We start from the raw sequence: 19,084 nt of genomic DNA on the forward strand, positions 1-19,084 counted from the left end.
GTTTAAAATTAAAAGTAGAAAAATAAAATCATTCTCGAATTTCTTACTCACTAAATTTCATAGAAAAATTGAAGGTGAATTTTGTAATTTTTCTTTTAAAATTTTCTCTTTTAATGTAATTTTGTTTCTAATAGTGCAGGTTAACCACAAATAAATGAACACATAATAACAGCACAAGTGAAATGGAAGAGAAAACTTTAAAAAAGTAAGAAAGGTACATAGTCATAGGCCCATTAGTTGATATGGGTACATAGTCATGGGCCCGAAATGGGGGTGTATTTTTTTCTTCAGGATCAGACAGGGCTTGCTCAAGTAGTTAAAAAAAGATGTCCAACCTCTTCTTAATTTCTTCAGCTCATTTACATGTATGGAGGGACCAAATTGACTCTTTTTTTAATGACTCAAAAGATGTAGGGAGTTGGACTAGACTGACTTTTAAAATAGCACATAATACTCATTTTACATGGTGGCATTATGTTATGGGGCAAGATAATAAACATTAAGCTCAATTAGAGTGGGATTGAGCTCATAAAGAAAGAGTTCTATTGATTTGGCTTCTCCAAATTGGATCACTTAACTCTATCGTTTTTTGCTTTGACTTTTAATTTCTACCTTCAGGACAAGGTGTTTGTGCAAGATTGGTGCGATTTTATAGTCCAAATGGTTAGGCACTAGGTCTATTTTCATTAGATATTTTAGATGATGACTCAATACTTTCTATAAGGATATAAGTCGATCCATTACGGTTGATCATTGATTAGTTTGTTATGTAATATATTTTCTTCTAGGCTATAAATAGGAAATTAGTAATTGTAATGATTATCAAGAAAACGAAAGAAGAAAGTTAATTTTAGAATAGTTTAGACTTAGTCTTTTAGTCTTCTTTTAGGTTATTTCCTCCTTCATTAATGTAACCCTTACAAAGGTACAATACATGTTAAGTATTGAACAAATCAATAATTATATGCAATATTATAATAAAAAATACAAGCTACTATTTTATGCCTCTTTTTCTAAATGTGTTTTTTTAAACATTAAGTTGGATATTCATTTTATGTTTTACTTACAAATACTTTTATTTTTAGGTTTGAATGCATTTTTAGTTCTTCTATTTTTATTGATTCACAAAATAAATTCATCTATTTTTTATTTTATGATTAAAAATACCTTATTATAATAAAATATACTATAAGTTTCAACATACCTGAAGTCCTGAACTTAGATGATAATTAAGAACAATAGAGTCGAACATAATGTGTTATAAGTTGTTTTAAATTTTAATTCGACTGATAAAAATCGATATTGTTAAATTAAACATCTTGCCTCGAGTTCAAATTTAAAACTTTAAAATTATGTGAATTTTTAGTATTAATGATTCTGACCAAAAAGAGAAAAGAAAAATTGCTATAAGCTATATTACTACACCATATACCTCATGTCTAATAACAAAAAGAATATAAACATCAAAAGGCTAATCAAATATTTAATGATATAAATGAGAACAAATCGAAGCATGCCCCAAATCAATCCCGAACCAATCTTTGGTGACACCTCGAATCAGAAAAAAAATGATGAAATTTCCAAATGTCCAGTTAGCACTATTAGAGAACGTGTGTTGGAAGGTCCCATTCGTATACACAAAGTAACATAAATGTATGATATTTGCATTATGCAATGTGGTATGGTTCAAGAGTGGACCTAAATAATGATTCTAGTGTTGTTAGGAATGTAATCAAAAACAGCTATTCCTTTAATTATTTATTACAAAAAATGTTGCCTTTTGCTAACTCTCAAATGCCTCTATGCCCCTCTTGTTATTAGATATTTCCATATATAGATCAAGCAAAAAAGTTGATTGAAAATTTTGTGAACAAACAAAGCACTCCAGAAGGCCCACATTCTCACGTTTGGACAGGCCCATTCCACGATCCTGCCCACATAAATTGTGGGTTTGTCTCTTTTTTTGAAAAAAATAAATAAATAGTTTTTTTTAAATAAAATAAATAAATAGTTTAACAATCAAGGCTTTGACGATGAAAATTTAGATAACGGAAGACACACTCTAATATCATTGTAACTTTACAATAGAAAATATTGATCTATTAAATTGCAAAATTTATAGTCAAAATCCAAGTTAATACGGATATAAACGGAATGCCCTACTAATTATATTCCTTTTTAATTGTTGGTTTAATGAAACTATTATTAAATTTATCTCAATCCACTTATTTCTCTTTTTACAATAACTAAGTAAGAATAATTTTAAGAAAACAACATTTAATATTATTTTAAAACTAGAAAATGAAAATAAAAAATAATAAACAAAAAATTCACTTCAAAAGGAATAAATACTCTATGAATATTATTTACATTTACATTATAATTTAAAGTGAAGTTGGTTAATAATGTAAAACTCAGGTTTTACATTTCATTATTTAGTGAATGTTTGTTTTTATTTTTATAGTATAGCAAACACATATTCAATTTAACACTCAAATTTGTAGTTTCTATGAATTTTTCGCAGGAGTGCATTGAAATGCGAGAATTAAAAGCCTAATGCATATTCAAATGAGTACATAAAAACTTTATTTCATTACTTAAATATCTAATATACTCTATGTTAATTACAATAATAAAAGATATATAAACCTTTTACTACAAAAGAATAACTCGGTTATACGTAATTAGTTAACAATCTTATTAACCATTAAATCCTAATTTATAGAATGACACGTAAGAAAATAAGTTCTTCATATTTAAAGAATCAAATTTATTTAGACAATATTTCTTAATTATATGCATTTTAATATTGTGACACATTGCATTATCTTCTTTTATAGACTAATATCTTTAATTAAATATAACTATGGATTCTTTATTACTTAACCTATTATAAAAAATATTCGTATTGAAATATAAAATTTCAACATTATATATCCGACACAGTATAAAATATACTCAGTTTCAGTTTGTTCAGATTTTAAAGAGAGAAAAATAATTAATATAAAATAAAAAGTTATATTAAATTAGTTTAAAATACGAATTCGATATTAAATAAACATTTTTGAAAGAAAAAAAAAGTGATGATAAATAAGCTGTGGTTCACCTTAACGTCACTTGAAAAGAACTCCTTGACCTAACAAGAGGATTGCATGCAAGATTAAAATGATCATATTTAAACTTGGAAGTAAAAATTTGAAAATGCCTTTAACGGCCAAAAAAGGGTCCCATCTTCAAATGTTAAAAAATTCAAACTTAAGACATTATTATAATAAAAATAATAATTTGAAATTCTCTCACTCTCAAAAGAACAACTTTGAACTCTGACAGCTCTGAACTGTCCCATAATGTTGGCATTTGGCAACTCTTCTTCCTACCACACTTGTAGCTTTTTCAAAATTAATAAAATAGATAAATAAATATTGAAAATAAAGAAACTATTAGATACATTAAACAGTTACATACATTTTTTCTTATCCTTTCTCATTCTGAATTTCCGAAGTTTCATTTTGTAGCAGAAACAGAAAACATAAGACATGTCTGGTCACTGGGGAATTCTTGTTTCAGATCCATGTCTTCAGAATCAGTTCACACAAGTTGAGCTAAGAAGCTTAAAAACCCATGTAAGTAAAATCATCCTTCTTACAATTCAATTTGTTGGGTATGCAACAAAATTTGAGCTAATTCAGCTTTTTCAATTGAATCCCATTTTTTTTAATTCTATGAAAGATTGGATTTTTTATGTTGTTATTGGAATTGGGAATCTGGGTCGTGATCATTTTGTATGATGGTTGTTTGTTTGTGTAGTTCATGAGCATGAGGAGAGAAAGTGGGAAGCTTGTGATTGGGGATTTAGCTTCAAAGATGTCAAGTTTGAAAGTTGTGGGAGAAAATCTGAGTGAGGAGGAGAGAGCTTCTTATGTTCATGATTTGTATCAGAACATTGATGAGGAGGTTGATTTTGAATTGTTTCTGAAGGTGAGTTTTTTCATCTAGATTTGCTTCAATTATCACCTTTTTTAGTGTAGTTGATTTTTATTTGATTTTTTGCTTTTTGTAAAAATTCTAAATCCACTTAGGATCACCTGTTTTTGTTTTCCTTTCTGATCCCCTTACTGTTTGATTCAAGTATCAGCTATATGATTTAGTATATTTTTCCTTATACAAGAGAAAATGAACATTATAAAAAGAGGAATAACTAATATAAGTAGAAAAAAAATGTATATGCTTTTCATTTTTGGTTTGAATCCTTGTCTAAAAACAATGCATTTTGATTGTTTAACCATACCAGTGTAGAGTATTTTAATTGTTTTTATAACCAAAAATAGCAAAAAGAGATCATCAACCTTTGGAACTAATTATCTCATATATAGTGCAGAAAAATACCAAGAAGTATACTTCATGTGAAACCATTGAAGTTCAAATTTTGATGCATTAGTGCTAAAATGATGACAGGTTTATTTGAAGCTACAAACATTTGCAAGTTCTAGATCAGGAAATAGTCCAAAGAACTCCTCAGCATTCTTAAAGGCAGCTACTACCACATTGCTTCACACAATAAGTGAATCTGAGAAATCATCATACATTACACATATAAATCACTATCTTGCACAAGATGAGTTTCTCAAGAAATACCTTCCCATTGATCCTTCAACCAACGAGCTCTTCGAAATCGTAAAAGATGGTGTTCTTCTTTGGTACTAAACATTTTTCACCTAGCTTAATATTTCTATTGTTCATGGAAATTTTATTTGAAAAAGAATTACATGTTGTTGCAGTAAGCTTATCAATGTGGCAGTTCCGGGTACTATTGATGAACGGGCGATCAATACGAAAAGATTACTCAATCCATGGGAAAGGAATGAAAATCATACACTTTGCCTCAACTCTGCTAAAGCCATTGGATGTACAGTAGTCAACATTGGCACACAAGACTTCATTGAAGGAAGGGTATGTGTTGTAAGCCTTTCACATGCAAAAAAGCATTATCATAAGAATGTAAAACAAGAGTATTACCACAACATGTTTGAAGTTTGCCAATGTTAAACAAAGATCGATATCATGTTCTTCCTCTCCGTATGGTTTGCGAAGATTCATTTAAGAACTTTTGCTAAATCAAAGAGCTTAAAAATTCTGCATGAGAACATTGTGTCTAACATATGTAAAAAAAGTAGTAGATAATCAATGATCAGTGCATGAGTAACTAGTTCGTTTTGTTCTCTTTGCAGCGTCATCTGGTGCTTGGGTTGATATCACAGATTATTAAGGTAAACAGTAGTTAATTAAACATAAGTTTAATATCTCTTGTTTATATTTGCAAGAACTTTGTTTAATAATAAAAATTTCTCGTATCTGTGTATCCGTATCGTACTATGAGAGCATACTTTTAATATTGCTAATGGTGTTGAATAGATACAACTATTGGCAGACCTCAATCTAAAGAAAACTCCTCAGCTACTTGAGTTGCTTGATGATAGTAAGGTAAATACTTTTTTTCTTTCATTATCTTCTCTTATTTGTTTCATCTGTCTTATGTGTTGCCTTCATATATTTTGAGCTAACAGGATATGGAAGAATTACTGAATCTACCACCAGAAAAAATCCTGTTGAGGTGGATGAATTTCCATTTGAAGAAATCAGGGTACAAGAAGATTGTTACTAACTTCTCCTCTGATGTTAAGGTATCTAATTTTGTGAAAAATAAATAAATGCAGTGATAAATAAATGAGCTTAAGACGAATTGTTCGGGAGAACCCGAGTTCAAATCTTGACTAGAACAATTATTGGTTAGATTTTACTTACCTCCCAGCCGAATTCCAGATTACTAGGATCCCTTTTCCTTAGGAACTGAAGGGTAAATACCAACAAAACATTCGATATTTTCTTTTGAAATTTAGAAGTTAAAACCATTGTTTTTTCATACAGTACTATTTTATATTTCTTGTAAGTAGTTGCTGATGGAACTTGTATGGTTCTTCTGACACTACAGGATGCTGAGGCTTATGCACACCTTCTAAATGTTCTTGCACCAGAATACACTAATCCTTCCACACTTGCAGTAAAAAATCCCTTTGAAAGGGCCAAGTTAGTTCTTGAACATTCTGATAAAATGGGTTGCAAGAGATACCTAACTGCAAGAGATATAGTGGAAGGATCCCCAAATCTTAATCTTGCTTTTGTAGCACATATTTTCCAGCACAGGTTAGAATAATCTTCCTCTTGCGAAATTGTATACTATTTTATTGAAAATGTAAAATTGTATACTATTTTGTAAAATTTATTTTTTTTATTATTAAACAGGTGAGTTGTATGTATAGTGATTATGTGTGAATATATTCATGTAAAAGTGATTGAAAAATTAATTTGAGACTAAAAATCAATTTCTGGAGCCAAAAGCTCCAAATTTTAGTTGCAAGTTATAATCATTTATATTTTATTTGAAACTGTCGGAACATGTTAAAATCAATTCTGACATCTCTATAAACAACTTTACCTCATCAAAAAGTGAAACCAAACATAAACTAAATGCTTACATGTGTGTCATTCACATTTTGACATTGCATATGTTTACGAAAAAGATTCCTTAGTTTATAAGTTTGTCAGTTAGCTGTTTAACAACATGGTCACAACCAATATTCATGAGGTCATTTTCTGTTCTGCTTTTGAATCTAATTAACATTACTTACCTTTCACCGTCTTATAGTTTTTCAAAAGAGTTTGAGTGATTAACATTACTCCCTCCTGTCTCAAATATAAGAGAAAGTGAGTCAACAAAAATGGATGTATTTGGTCCAAATTTTAGACCAAATACATCAACTTTTGTTGACCCAACTTTCTCTTATATCAAGACTAGAGGGAGTATATATATGGGTGTGTGTGTGTGCAATTTTTCATTTTGGTTTATGAGAAATGTATGCTAGCTACAAACTCAATTGCTGTCTTGTAGGAATGGACTTACAGACCAGACAAAACAGATTTCTCTCCTTCAAACATTGCCAGATGATACCGAAGATTCTAGAGAAGAGAGAGCATTTCGTCTTTGGATTAATAGCCTTGGAAATTCAACATATATCAACAATGTATTTGAGGATCTCCGAAACGGGTTTGCATTTTTTCTCTTTCTCTTGCACATCTTATTCTTGGGCCTATTTGGATAAATAGCTTAATTAAACGCTTATAGTATAAATTTTTGTCATATAAGTGCTTATGTATCCGCTATTTCAATAACAAAAGATTCAGTAAATTCAAACTATTTTCTTATAATTTGTAAGTTGTTTTCATAAGATTATGTAAGTAAGCTAAAAACAACTTATGAACATGTCACAAGCTATTTTCATAAGCTCACTCAAACAGTTTTCACGGGTGCTTACATCAATAGATAAACTCAAATAAGTCAATACAAATATGTCTTTCAATTGTTTTTGTTAAAAGCTTTTGTATGGAATGGAAAATATTTGCTGATTATATTGCAATTAATTGATTCACTTAAGAGTAGACACTAGTGCATTTGCTATGTTGAATTTCAACACTTAACAGTTCATATTTTAACTAAATAATGTACTTTCTATTAGTTGCATTTACTATGTTGAAGTTATTATGGCATTAAGGGTAGATAGTGACACACTAGTTTTCAAATTTCAAGATAGTTTGCATCCATTGAGTGTGCTGATTCTTTACAGGTGGATTCTTTTAGAGACACTTGAGAAGGTGTCACCAGGGATTGTGAATTGGAAGAATGCCAACAAGCCTCCAATTAAGATGCCATTTAAAAAAGTGGAGAATTGCAACCAAGTTGTGAAAATAGGAAAACAACTTAAATTCTCTTTGGTAAATGTTGCTGGAAATGACATTGTGCAGGGAAATAAAAAGTTAATATTAGGTAACTTGACCTCCAAGTTATATATATTCTGTTACTTGCTACTAAATCTATTATTCTATTTTGAGCATAATCTGACTAAATCATTGGTCACATATATATATCAAACTTTAGCTTATCTATGGCAATTGATGCGATACAACATCCTACAACTTCTAAAGAACTTGAGATTTCATGCCCGCGGGAAGGAAATAACTGATGCTGATATTTTGGAATGGGCCAACAGCAAAGTTAGCAGCACAGGAAGTCAAAGCCGCATCGATAGTTTTAAGGTATTGGAAATCCTTTCAATATCTAAAGAAGCCTTAAGAATGAATTAATCCACAGGTCCAAGGATAACCTTCAATCAGATGATAAAAGTATATTTAATTATTATGATTTAAAATTTCAGGACAAAAGTTTAAAGGATGGAATATTTTTCCTTGAGCTTCTTAGTTCTGTGCAGCCTAGAGCTGTTAATTGGGGTCTTGTAACAAAAGGAGTAACTGGTATGTTTTCTTGTTACTATAATTTCAACATTGCACCTATTTAAGAATTGCATGTTTATTGGAAGTTCTAAATGCAAAGTTTATTTAGAATATTAAATGTGAAATTCATGTCTTTGATCAATGTAATCAAGTTTTATATCTAAAATTCATGTTAAATTCAATTACTCATACAAAGACATATAAAATTATGAAAAAATGAATTGTTCTCTTGACCATGATTTACAGTCCTATAACAATTGTATTAACAAAAAGCTCTTGCTCCATGTAGATGAAGAGAAAAAGATGAATGCCACCTATATCATCAGCATTGCAAGAAAGCTAGGGTGTTCTATATTCCTACTTCCTGAAGACATCACTGAGGTGATTTGGAATCAATACTGTTTCATTGCTCCCACCCTCTCTTTTATCATTCAGTGTTGTGTATTGACCAACTTTTTTTTAAGAAAAAACAAAACTTGTGAAAATTCAATTCAAGTCTGAATTTTCAGCTTTATGCACTTGCTCACCTTTTAGAGGATTTCTTATTTATAAATAGTGAATTAGCATTCATTAACTCGTGTCATTTTCAACTAGAATTAACTTCTTATTTATGCTTCTTTTTTTTCTTCTTCTTGAAAACATGTTATAGGTACAAAGTATCTCTCAGTTGTTTAGTAGTGACTAATCATTTATGCTTTTTTTCTTGCGATAATTCTTATTATACAATTTCATTTCAGGTGAATCAAAAGATGATCCTTACTCTAACAGCTAGTATAATGTCTTGGTTCTTAAAACATCCTCATGAAGAAAGGACTGTAGTGGGAACTTCAGATAGTGAGAGTGGGAGCCAATTGGAGACTACTTCAAATTCAACACTAGATGACTCTGCTTCTGATTCATCTCTAGATGAAAATGGGAACATGTAAATATGCAAGAAGTCAACCATTTTTTTTATCAATATGATTTATATTTGAACCCCTCGTTATAGTTGTTGATCAAAAGGTCAATGTAATGACACTAGGTAATTTATTGGTTTCAAAGAAAATTTTGTTGAAGCAATTGCTGTGTAAATATTGTTTTTTCCCCCCTCAGTTTGGAACCTGTTATGTGGTGTGCCTTGGATTGGCTCCTACAATAATCAGTTCAACATCATTTTAAAAAAAATCAGTTCGACATATTTTTGAGGGTATTATCTATGCGTCACACCCACACGGGTGTGACGGCAATATCTGATACATGTATGTAATTATCATTTTTGTAATGGTATGAGTTAACATTTTTCAAAAAAATTAATGTACAAGTATATAATTATAATTTTTAAAATATTATGAATAGAATTTTGTAGATGCATCACCAAATTATATAAAAGATAAAAAAGTAGAATTTTGGAGGAAAAAGTTCAAATATATACTTTACTTTCCCATATCATTTTATCTCTATGACCCTTCCCCTATAGTTTCATCTTTCTCATCCCACTACCCAACTACATCTGGCCATGGAAATTGCTAAGAAATCGTTGCTTCCTTCAGTTAATATTAATAAATAACATGTTTTCAATATTATAAAAAATTGAAACATGCAAATAATCATAACTCCGAATTATATAATATATTGTAAATAAATTCACTAAATTGTACGAAAAATATCCTTAAGATTTAATAAGAGATCATTTGTCTAATTTATAAACTTTTTGGAAAAGTAATTTGTTAGAAGTTACTGTGTGTACTTCCTATGTACAAAGCTGTTACTCTTGTATGTTACCATTACAAGTACAGTATCAAATGACAAAAAGTTGTTTCCTTGGAAGACCGAATCACTAATTGTCAAGACAAAGTTTGGCAAGAACATACATGTTAGAGAACACATAAGAAAAAATATTCTAAATATTGTTACAAAGAAACTTACCCGCAAGAATGAATGTACGCACACTCCAAAAAATTACATTAACCTATGCACAATAATTTTTTTTAAAGCATCTTACAGATAATCCACACTGTATCAACAACAGAAATTATCCACAGTGAAAACCCATCACAAACCATTTTGTTCGTGTTTAACACCAAGAACCCATTGTGCAAGATGAGCCAAATATGGCTCTGCCTGGGAGCTACTACTCAAGATTGATCCAAGACTCTGAAGCTCCGTATTAAATTCCTTCTCAAATTTGCTGCAATTATTTTTATATAGGTCAGCATGTTCACATGATTTAAAATCATCAGCATAAACAAATGATACATTTTGCAAATGTATTGTTATTGGACTTACAGAATAGAATCAGTGACTGCTGCATTTCTGGTGGTTGACTTCAGGACCTGACCTGATTTCCCTTGTTTAGCTTTAATCGAATCAACTATAGATTCATTTGGACTATGTAATACGATAGAAGACGATATAAGCCACTGAGTTGCAGCTGCATATTGTAGGCACATGGATTTAAGCCTCTCCACCTTCTGCCATTAAGAACTCAATAAAAACCAATCATGAGAAATGACAGACCTTTGACAATTAGCAGATAGCAAATATCAACCTGTCTACTATTTCTGACCATAAAATGCAGAATCCCCATCATTTAATAAAATAATCAAGAAAATGTTTCCAAAAGAATTGATCAAAGAGAACTCTAGTCACATAAGGAAAATAGTGAATTTCATAAACCCTCAATTTGGTCCTTAACAGGTTAAGATAATGCCACATTAGTCCTCTAAAAATTTGTAACCGATGCATATTGTAATTGTAAATTGATTTCCCATCTGCGTCATTAGGAGTATTCAACGGAGTGATGTATATCTTTGGCAAAGTCATGGCAGTACCTATTTTAATTTCCTTATGATTACACCATTTAATCATAAAGATGTTTCAAACCAATATTTGCTTTCCAAATTGTGCAATCACGATGTCAAGTAAAAACGGTTGACACAGAAGTAAGGCAGAAAATAGTTTTACTAAATCTTTTACATACCATTACTGTTTCTATTAAGAAGATCATAAATAGTGTTTCAAATTCTGAGGCTACAAAGAAAAGGCAACTAACTAGAGAAGAGAAACCTACAAGATTATCAATTCAAACATTTCCATATCAGACTTTGACCGTGTTAGTAACGGGAAGTCTATACTCTGATCACCCAAGTGTACCACTGGTGGAAAAATAGTCAGAGACTCACTTGAATGATGCTATTGATAAGGAGGGAAATAGCCACTTATTACATGGCATGAGTAGACAAACATGAACGAGAAAGGGGATGGCAGGAAAGTGAGAAGACGGAGAATGAATAAGGGATTGAGAGGGAGAGAGAGAGAGAGAGAGAGAGAGAGAGAGACCAGGCATTTCAAATTAATAGTTTGGACCATCTGTGTATTACTTACAATTCTTAAGATTCCTACATTTATATACACTCCAGGAGAGGAGTCACATACTACTGTTTTCAGTGTTTAGTGTGTGGTCTGATCCAGTTTCTATTAGGTGCCTTCTTTTATGAAGACAGATCTTTCACTCCTATATCTCATTGGGGACAATTTATACTTTTGAATATCCAAAACAATAATGGCATAACCATAAGATTTAAAACAACAATTATATTTTATTAAAGTAAACAAAGATAAAATTACCTTCAGCAACTCAGGTAAAAGAAGTAAACACTCTCTCAAACATTTATCAAGGAAAAAATCATGATGTTGTATAACCTGTTTCAGACAGAAAATGTCAGACTTTCTCAAACATCCAAGCCACCCCACCCCTCATCCCTCCAATAAAAGAGATAAAATACTTCAACAGAGAAAAGACAAGGACATACAAGTCTAATGCATGTAGTGTAACATGACCTGTACATCAGTCTTGAAATCTATGATGACAATCATAACTTACCTCATCTATACTATTTGCTGACTGAAGTCTGCTATACATCATATGCCAATTGGGTTCAATAACCTAAAAAATAAACTGAAGTCAAAAACCAAGGACCCACCTAACTGCTCAGTTAAGGAACCAATTTAAGAAAAAGAAAGAAGCAAGAAACCCATATCCAATCCTATACCCTGCCTACGATTATCCTTTTGCAATATAATGGTCATCAAACTATGATTTGAAAACATATTTTATCTGGTTTTGATAATTTCAACTTTGAAGCAAACAAATAATATTTATGTGCATAGTCAAAGAAAAGAAAAGCTTGCCTCAAATGTTAGATAGTGCAAAAGGCTATTGATAAATTTAAGCATACTTCGGCAAAGAAGAGATGATCTGGAGATAGCAGTTCCACGTGTATTGAGAGCACGAACTCCCTATATTATGGGACCAAAAATGAAGGTAAGGAAATAAACACAAAAGACAGTGATAATACTATAGACAGTGGAAAAGACAAAATGAAGGTAAAGGCATTCATAGCAATACTTGATGTGTTTGCCATGCTCCACATAGCTGACGGTCAACATGTTTACAGTGGAAAAGAAATCGAAAAATTAACTGGTACTTTGTCAGGGCTTTACGTGATAATACTATCGACAGTGGCCAGTGCACCTGAAAAGAGAACCAAAAGCAACCATATAAATGATGCAACCAAGTCTAACAAAAGGCAGAGTCTCTCAGAAACTTATCGAGAAAAAATACCTTGTAACTAAGTGAAAATGTTTCAAGGCCAGTGATGCTAACAGGCTCCTCCAGAATATCATTATTACTGGAGTCTATCTGGCTAACTTCAGTAACATTAAATGTGCCCAACCTTTTAAGCAAAGATGATCTTTCCTGAAAGTATAAAGTTTGCATCATGTTTGAGTAATGAATTTTACAGCTCCAAAAATTTCTTACAAGATGAATTCAATACTTGCCACAATACAGGTTAAGCCTTCATGATAAGGATCTACTGCAGCAGCTGTTGTACGCAAGGCAAGGTCTAGAAGAGACTATGTCATACCGGACAGAAAAATCAAAGAAAAGAGAAAGGAAAATTAGAATCTAGCACCCTTTCAAAATTAAATTAGGCAGATGAAGATTAAAATTTACCACGATAAATAAATGTATACTAAAGTGAACAATATCCCATAACTATACCTGCAGCTTTTCAACTGAGACTTCATCAGGTTTTTTGCCTAGCTCATCTCGAGCAATATCCATAAAATGTACTAAGAAATCACCCTGTGTAATCATGAACATTATAAAAAAATCAGTCCAGAAAAAGTGTTTCCTAAGTGTACATTATCAACGAGTATTGAAGTCCAAGAGGAAAGAGAAAATTACTCTTTGATATGCATCTTTAGGTTGTATACAACTGTATGGCCTAGGTATGTCAAACAAACTCAACATTTTCTTAAAGGATCTCTGCTATGTGCCATGTAATCAGCCCTATATCTTCTAATGAGCATTCATCAAACAATGCAAAGACTTTTATTTTGCAAAAGACTTCTCGTTCAGCATACAACAATTTACACATAATACATATACATAAACAAACCAAGTGAATGGAAATTTTGATGATGAATTGGTCACAAGTTATATCAACCATCGCAGTGTAAAATAACATATAGGTTTGACTAATTTCAAAAGTTCAATTGGTGGAAAGTTAAGGATTCTACCCCGGCGGTACCATATGTCACCTTTGACTGCAAGTTTGCAGTCTTTAAATTAACCACACTACATTGAAATTTTCAAATTCCAACTCCTTCCAATTTGTGTCTTCTTTATCTTTCATGTTTAACTTATTTCAAGAAGACCAATTGGTACAAGATTAAGACTTACGGTTTTTAGTTTTTACACCTTATGTTATCCATGACCATGTCACCTTTGGCTCTGGAAGAAAATTTGCAGAGTAAGAGCAAGACATGAGCCTCTCTCTACTAAGGAATTCAAATACCAACTCAATCCAACTCTCTCCCCTGCCCCTCTCTGGCAAACACACGCACATTTATCTTTTTAATGGAATAGAAGTCCTGAAGAGTTTATCTGATAGTTGAAGGCTAGTAATTTGCATAACTTTTTTTACTCTACCTAATTACAACCTCATTTCCATCTCTCTGAATATCACCTGATCTAGTACTTCAAAGCATCGGAAATTAAGATTTTCACTAAAAGTGGCATATCTAAGACCAATCTTTCTACTTCCTCAGACATAAATGTCAAATATTTTCATTAAGAACATAACCCAAATTAAGAAGACAGTTCATAGTTCATAAATGGCATATACATTTTTTATCTATCTAATTACATTTCGTAATAAAAGAACATATTAACTACAATTTGGAAGAAAGGAAAAAAGTAGGATCAGAGACATCTCCCTTAGAAACATGAATATTGTATATACAAATATTTCATCGGCATTTAGAACTATGTTTATTGTTCTGTTTCATTCAAAACCACCCTAAACCTTCAGACTACAAACAGGAAATCTCATGTAAAATATCTAAAGTCACTACAAGAAAGGCAAAAGAGAAGGAATACAATACATATAAAACAATGGGTGCATTTGATTTCTTTTTGTATTCGTCAATAATTGCAAAACTACCAACTTATTTTCAGGTTTTGTTTCCTGTTTGTTTATACCATTTCCTTCGCAAATTTATGTAAACGGAAAACATAGTGAAAACAAGTTAGCATTTTTGTAGAATTGCTCGTTAAATTTAGATCCGTTATCCAGTTTATTACTTGTTATTGTCTCCGAATTGAACACTGTAAGATGAACATGACCATACCTGATCGAGGAGAAGGTAGTGTTTTATAGACCGCAACTTCCCTGTTAGATCATACTAAACATACAAACACAATTCACCATCAGAAATTGGATTTTTAACAATAACTATTGCAGAGGCATAAAACTATAAGCTGAGAATTTAAAAGTCTAATCATATTCAAAATCACCTTTTCCTTAATGAGATTCACGAGTTCACCACTTGCAAAGTTATAAGCAGCCTTAATACATTCAAGATAATGATGATTTGAGCCAAAGCTCATTAGTTTTGACTTTTCAGATGGAGGGACCTAAAGCAACAAGTAACTGCATTTAATGAACAATAAATATTTCACAAGCACACTCCAACATTAATGGCTGCAGAGTGGATAGATTTATTCTACATAAAAAACATAACAGTAACAACACCTGAACATTGTGCCCACATTCTCTCATGACATTTAGATATTTTCCTGTGGTCAAAATTGTTCCCGCAATATTTGCAAGGAAACTAGGAATTCCATCTTTGAGGCTGTAACGTTGTCGCCAATACTTAGCTTCATAATCTTGAGTGAGACTCTCCTATAGAGAATTTGAAACTTAGATTATATGAAAAAACAAGTTTTGATATTAAGTTTGGGCAATTATAAATGATTAAATATTTTGGTCTACCTTTTGAAGAGATTTGTCTTCTGCAATGAAAAATTCACCATAAGGATCATCTATTACTCCTTCATAGACCCACCTTTACAATTGTTTGATTCCCGATGGACAATAAAGTGGAATGTTAATTAGAGACAACTCAATAGTAAGAGCATACAACACAATGATAACTTCATGGCAATTTGACAAAAGTGCTAAATGTTTTTGCATTGAAGGTCTTCCTAGCCAAGTAATGTCCATTCATCAACAAAAAATCAACAGTGAAGAAAACTAGAAAATTCTAAATCACAACAATAATATGAGGTCAATAGACTAGGAGAACAAATATAACTGATAATTACAAATGTCAAAGCAAAAAAAAAAAAATTAAAAAAATACACAACCAATAGTGGAGATTTATTTCTGAGTAAACGAGATCAAGCACATTGTTTACATTTTTTGTATGCATCAGAAGAAACCAAGCAAGCTCTATGATAAATCAAAGTAAAAAAACAAATAAAAGATCATAGGGTGTTTGAAAAAAGGGAACTTGAAACTTTCCCCATTAGCATGACTTGAACCCCAAAAGGCCGTGAGAAGTCTTCTAAATATTTACAGTGAGATTCATGTAAGAACCAATACAAACAGTAAACATTGAACATTAATTCGATTTGGCGTATGGCTTTTCTACATATTAATGATCATATCAAGGTACAAGATTAATTATTCTTATTTGTGCAAAAAAAACTCCAACAGAAACAGCATAAAAGTAGAATATTAATCAGATTTGGGGTAGGGATTTTCTACATATTAATGATCATATCAAGGTAAATGGATCAGTGAGCATGGTTAGGGATACATGTGATGTGAGGAATACTGGTATTTTTAATAGAAGGAAATGGGATGGCAAAAGAAGGTCAAACCCTCCTTTTGCCCGGGAGCTTTATGCAAGGAGGAAAAGAAAATGATGAGTTTTCAAGTGATCCAAAATCAACCTATATTAAATTTTATGAACATTTTTTAAAGATCGACACAACAAGAAGGAAAGTAATTACTTAACCTCCCTCATTTTTTATAAGCAGCCTTAATGCAAGAAGAAAAGAACATCCAAACATACACAACAACACAGAGGAGATGGAATCTGGGAGAAGAAAAGAATATATACAATTGCTAGCCATTGATGAACGGCATATTGAAAGGAGAAAGAAAAGTAGCAACCTTTCTAATATGCTCATGTAAGCACTACTTGCACACTGTGTCATTTTCTCCAGCAGCAACCTAACTGCATTATCTCCAGCCATAGCCTTTGCCTAGACAAAATTGAACCCATAGTGAACAGACTCAGTGGTTGAGAAACTGATTCATTCAACTAAACGGAAGTTTTCTAACATGTGCAGACTTCAGAAAACAGTGACAATTGCAAGATAGATTGTTTACCTGGCTTTGCAGTAAGTTAAGAACGGCAGAACCAGAAATATTGTTGACTGAAGCCTTTTGTATAACAGTAGACAATGCCTGCATTGACCTCATCATGGGCTGAAACACATCATTAGGTGTTATCAGCTATAATTTGTCAAACAATTACTGATTTACATTTAACCCAACACAGATTCATACCTGACAATAGAACCATAATCCTTGAAGGGAAAGTCTCCCAAGCCGAAATTGGTGCTCAAGTTGTGCCACCATGGCCTGGTAATCCTGGTAAAGATAATGCCATGTCATAATGGTAAAAGTACATTCTTATTCAAATTGCATATTCTAATCAAAAGATATGAATGCAGAACTACAACAGAGGGAAACATTTATTTTGCTTATTTATGCTATGCTATTAGTTTTTGTTTATTAAAATCAAATTTAGCTTGCTCATTAAAGTAATATGAAATGCAAGCCAGAATGAAGAAGCAAACAATTACTTCATGTGAAATGTAAATTGACCAACTGACTCACTGTTCAGAAAAACATACGAGAAGGAATGCCCTAAGTGCAGCAGAAAAGGCATGATTAACTAGGCCATTCTGAAACTGAGACCTTGATTCCACAAATTGGTTGATCAACAGAAAGCTCTTACAAAGAGGGAATATCCGTTTTGCCAACTCCTGCAACCAAAATAATTGCTCAGACACAACTCTATCATTGTATTCATTATAGTCCATTATCTAAAGTTATACAGTTATAGAATAGGCCAGTTTGCTTTCCCCATCAGCTTTCTAGCAGAGACCTCCAAAAACACAATACGGAGGCACAATTATGGTTTCAAATCACAATTCAAAAGAATGGCCAAATATATAAACCTATTTAGCATTAGATTAGGATACTGAATTGAACACCTTATTAAATTTGTTTAGAAAGTATTTCCATTGCAGCTATAGCTTGGTTTGCCATTTAAACTTTTTATCATAACTATCACCGTAAAGCAAAATGTGGAGGTTTAACACCTCTAATGTTATGATTGCGGCTCAAAACACATGAGGAAAAATTATGCAAATCTCACCTGCAATGCCAAATCCATAGATGGATCCACCAGGAAATTAATAATATCATCCTTCTTTCCGCGAAGTGTTTTGATTAAAATGTAATGTCCTTCAACCCCAACCATAGTTGAGAGCACTTCATCAATAACAATAAGCTCCTACATTTGAGCAGAACAAGACCCTAAATTGATTACGAATGAAGATATCCACAGTACTTGAAAACATAAACTGGAATATGCATATAAATTGTAAACATGAAATCATACACAAAAAGCAACCCTACAAATCTAATAAAACACTAGTTACAGTAGCTAGCTAAATAAGGTGGCAGCATATAGTGGATAATAGCAAGTGTAATAACTTAGAAAAACAAATTAAAAAACCTAATATCTACGCATTTTGACAAACGAACCATAGCCAGTACCTTCATTTCTTACAGATAATATTCACATAGTTCGGTTCGCCTAATTTGTACGAAAAAAATAGCGTTTCAGCCAAAAGTTTACTCAGCATCATTTTAACTATAAGCTTCTAAAAAAGACAACAAGTGCACAAATATCACCCAAAAAATTAAAAAAAAAATGCCCCTCCCTCGGCATAAAAAACAGTACATTGTCTGAGTTCATAGCAATGTTCCTTAAAAGATAAGCGTATATATACATACATATACATTGAGTTGTAATTAGGTTTTCCACCTACTACTATAAATGTTAGGTCAAAATTGAATATAATAGAAACAAAACCAGTTACAGTAGTCAACAACACATCAACAGTCGCAATTCTTAGATACTAGACGGAAATTTGATAACGGATCTGAGAATGTTTGAGTGGAGTGATAAGTTAACGAAAACGAAAATGAAAAGGAGAGAGAGAGAGAGAAGAACGTACTTGAACTGCAGGATCGTAATAGCCTATATGATTTTCAAACCCTGTAGCCATTTGATTCATTTAGAAAGAAACTGAACGCAGATC

General features: G+C 31.8%; 2 protein-coding genes across 3 annotated transcripts in view; one reads left to right on the forward strand and one right to left on the reverse strand.

The window, feature by feature from the left end:
* The first annotated feature begins 3,325 nt into the window (after positions 1–3,325).
* On the forward strand, positions 3,326–9,402 carry LOC101506245 (fimbrin-2-like). Its single transcript, XM_004510153.4, has 14 exons — positions 3,326–3,623; positions 3,808–3,978; positions 4,456–4,697; positions 4,779–4,950; positions 5,229–5,267; positions 5,413–5,481; positions 5,565–5,681; positions 5,990–6,201; positions 6,947–7,102; positions 7,680–7,879; positions 7,991–8,148; positions 8,268–8,364; positions 8,633–8,724; positions 9,081–9,402. Exons 1-14 carry the CDS (start codon positions 3,537–3,539, stop codon positions 9,267–9,269), a joined length of 2,001 nt encoding a protein of 666 aa, XP_004510210.1. The 5' UTR covers positions 3,326–3,536; the 3' UTR covers positions 9,270–9,402.
* Positions 9,403–10,120: 718 nt separating this feature from the next.
* LOC101505932 (gamma-tubulin complex component 2) overlaps positions 10,121–19,084 on the reverse strand; it is a 9,360-nt gene continuing 396 nt past the window's right edge. Inside the window, exons 2-20 of one of the 2 annotated variants that reach the window (XM_012718578.3) lie at positions 19,001–19,071; positions 18,133–18,270; positions 17,606–17,737; positions 17,256–17,339; positions 17,076–17,174; positions 16,857–16,948; positions 15,669–15,741; positions 15,426–15,578; positions 15,188–15,307; positions 15,022–15,075; positions 13,388–13,471; positions 13,165–13,239; positions 12,947–13,081; positions 12,731–12,856; positions 12,514–12,621; positions 12,206–12,268; positions 11,950–12,024; positions 10,609–10,793; positions 10,121–10,510 (exon numbers count right to left, since the gene is read on the reverse strand). In XM_012718578.3, the coding sequence (XP_012574032.1) occupies positions 10,375–10,510; positions 10,609–10,793; positions 11,950–12,024; positions 12,206–12,268; positions 12,514–12,621; positions 12,731–12,856; positions 12,947–13,081; positions 13,165–13,239; positions 13,388–13,471; positions 15,022–15,075; positions 15,188–15,307; positions 15,426–15,578; positions 15,669–15,741; positions 16,857–16,948; positions 17,076–17,174; positions 17,256–17,339; positions 17,606–17,737; positions 18,133–18,270; positions 19,001–19,060 (1,992 nt within the window). In that variant the 5' untranslated portion in view covers positions 19,061–19,071 and the 3' untranslated portion in view covers positions 10,121–10,374. Of the gene's footprint in view, positions 10,511–10,608; positions 10,794–11,949; positions 12,025–12,205; positions 12,269–12,513; positions 12,622–12,730; positions 12,857–12,946; positions 13,082–13,164; positions 13,240–13,387; positions 13,472–15,021; positions 15,076–15,187; positions 15,308–15,425; positions 15,579–15,668; positions 15,742–16,856; positions 16,949–17,075; positions 17,175–17,255; positions 17,340–17,588; positions 17,738–18,132; positions 18,271–19,000; positions 19,072–19,084 lie in introns of those variants that run through there. The other variant, XM_012718579.2, reaches the window with a different exon arrangement.

Source organism: Cicer arietinum, chromosome 7 (genome assembly GCF_000331145.2).
Source record: "Cicer arietinum cultivar CDC Frontier isolate Library 1 chromosome 7, Cicar.CDCFrontier_v2.0, whole genome shotgun sequence".
NCBI lineage: Eukaryota > Viridiplantae > Streptophyta > Magnoliopsida > Fabales > Fabaceae > Cicer > Cicer arietinum.

Bases quoted from the DNA above. Each gene is read 5' to 3' on its own strand.
- LOC101506245 (XM_004510153.4), top strand. From the start codon at position 3,537: ATGTCTGGTCACTGGGGAATTCTTGTTTCAGATCCATGTCTTCAGAAT. The intron at 7,103-7,679 runs GTTTGCATTTTT...GATTCTTTACAG, and splicing joins TTTGAGGATCTCCGAAACGG to GTGGATTCTTTTAGAGACAC. The intron at 7,880-7,990 runs GTAACTTGACCT...ATCAAACTTTAG, and splicing joins AAATAAAAAGTTAATATTAG to CTTATCTATGGCAATTGATG.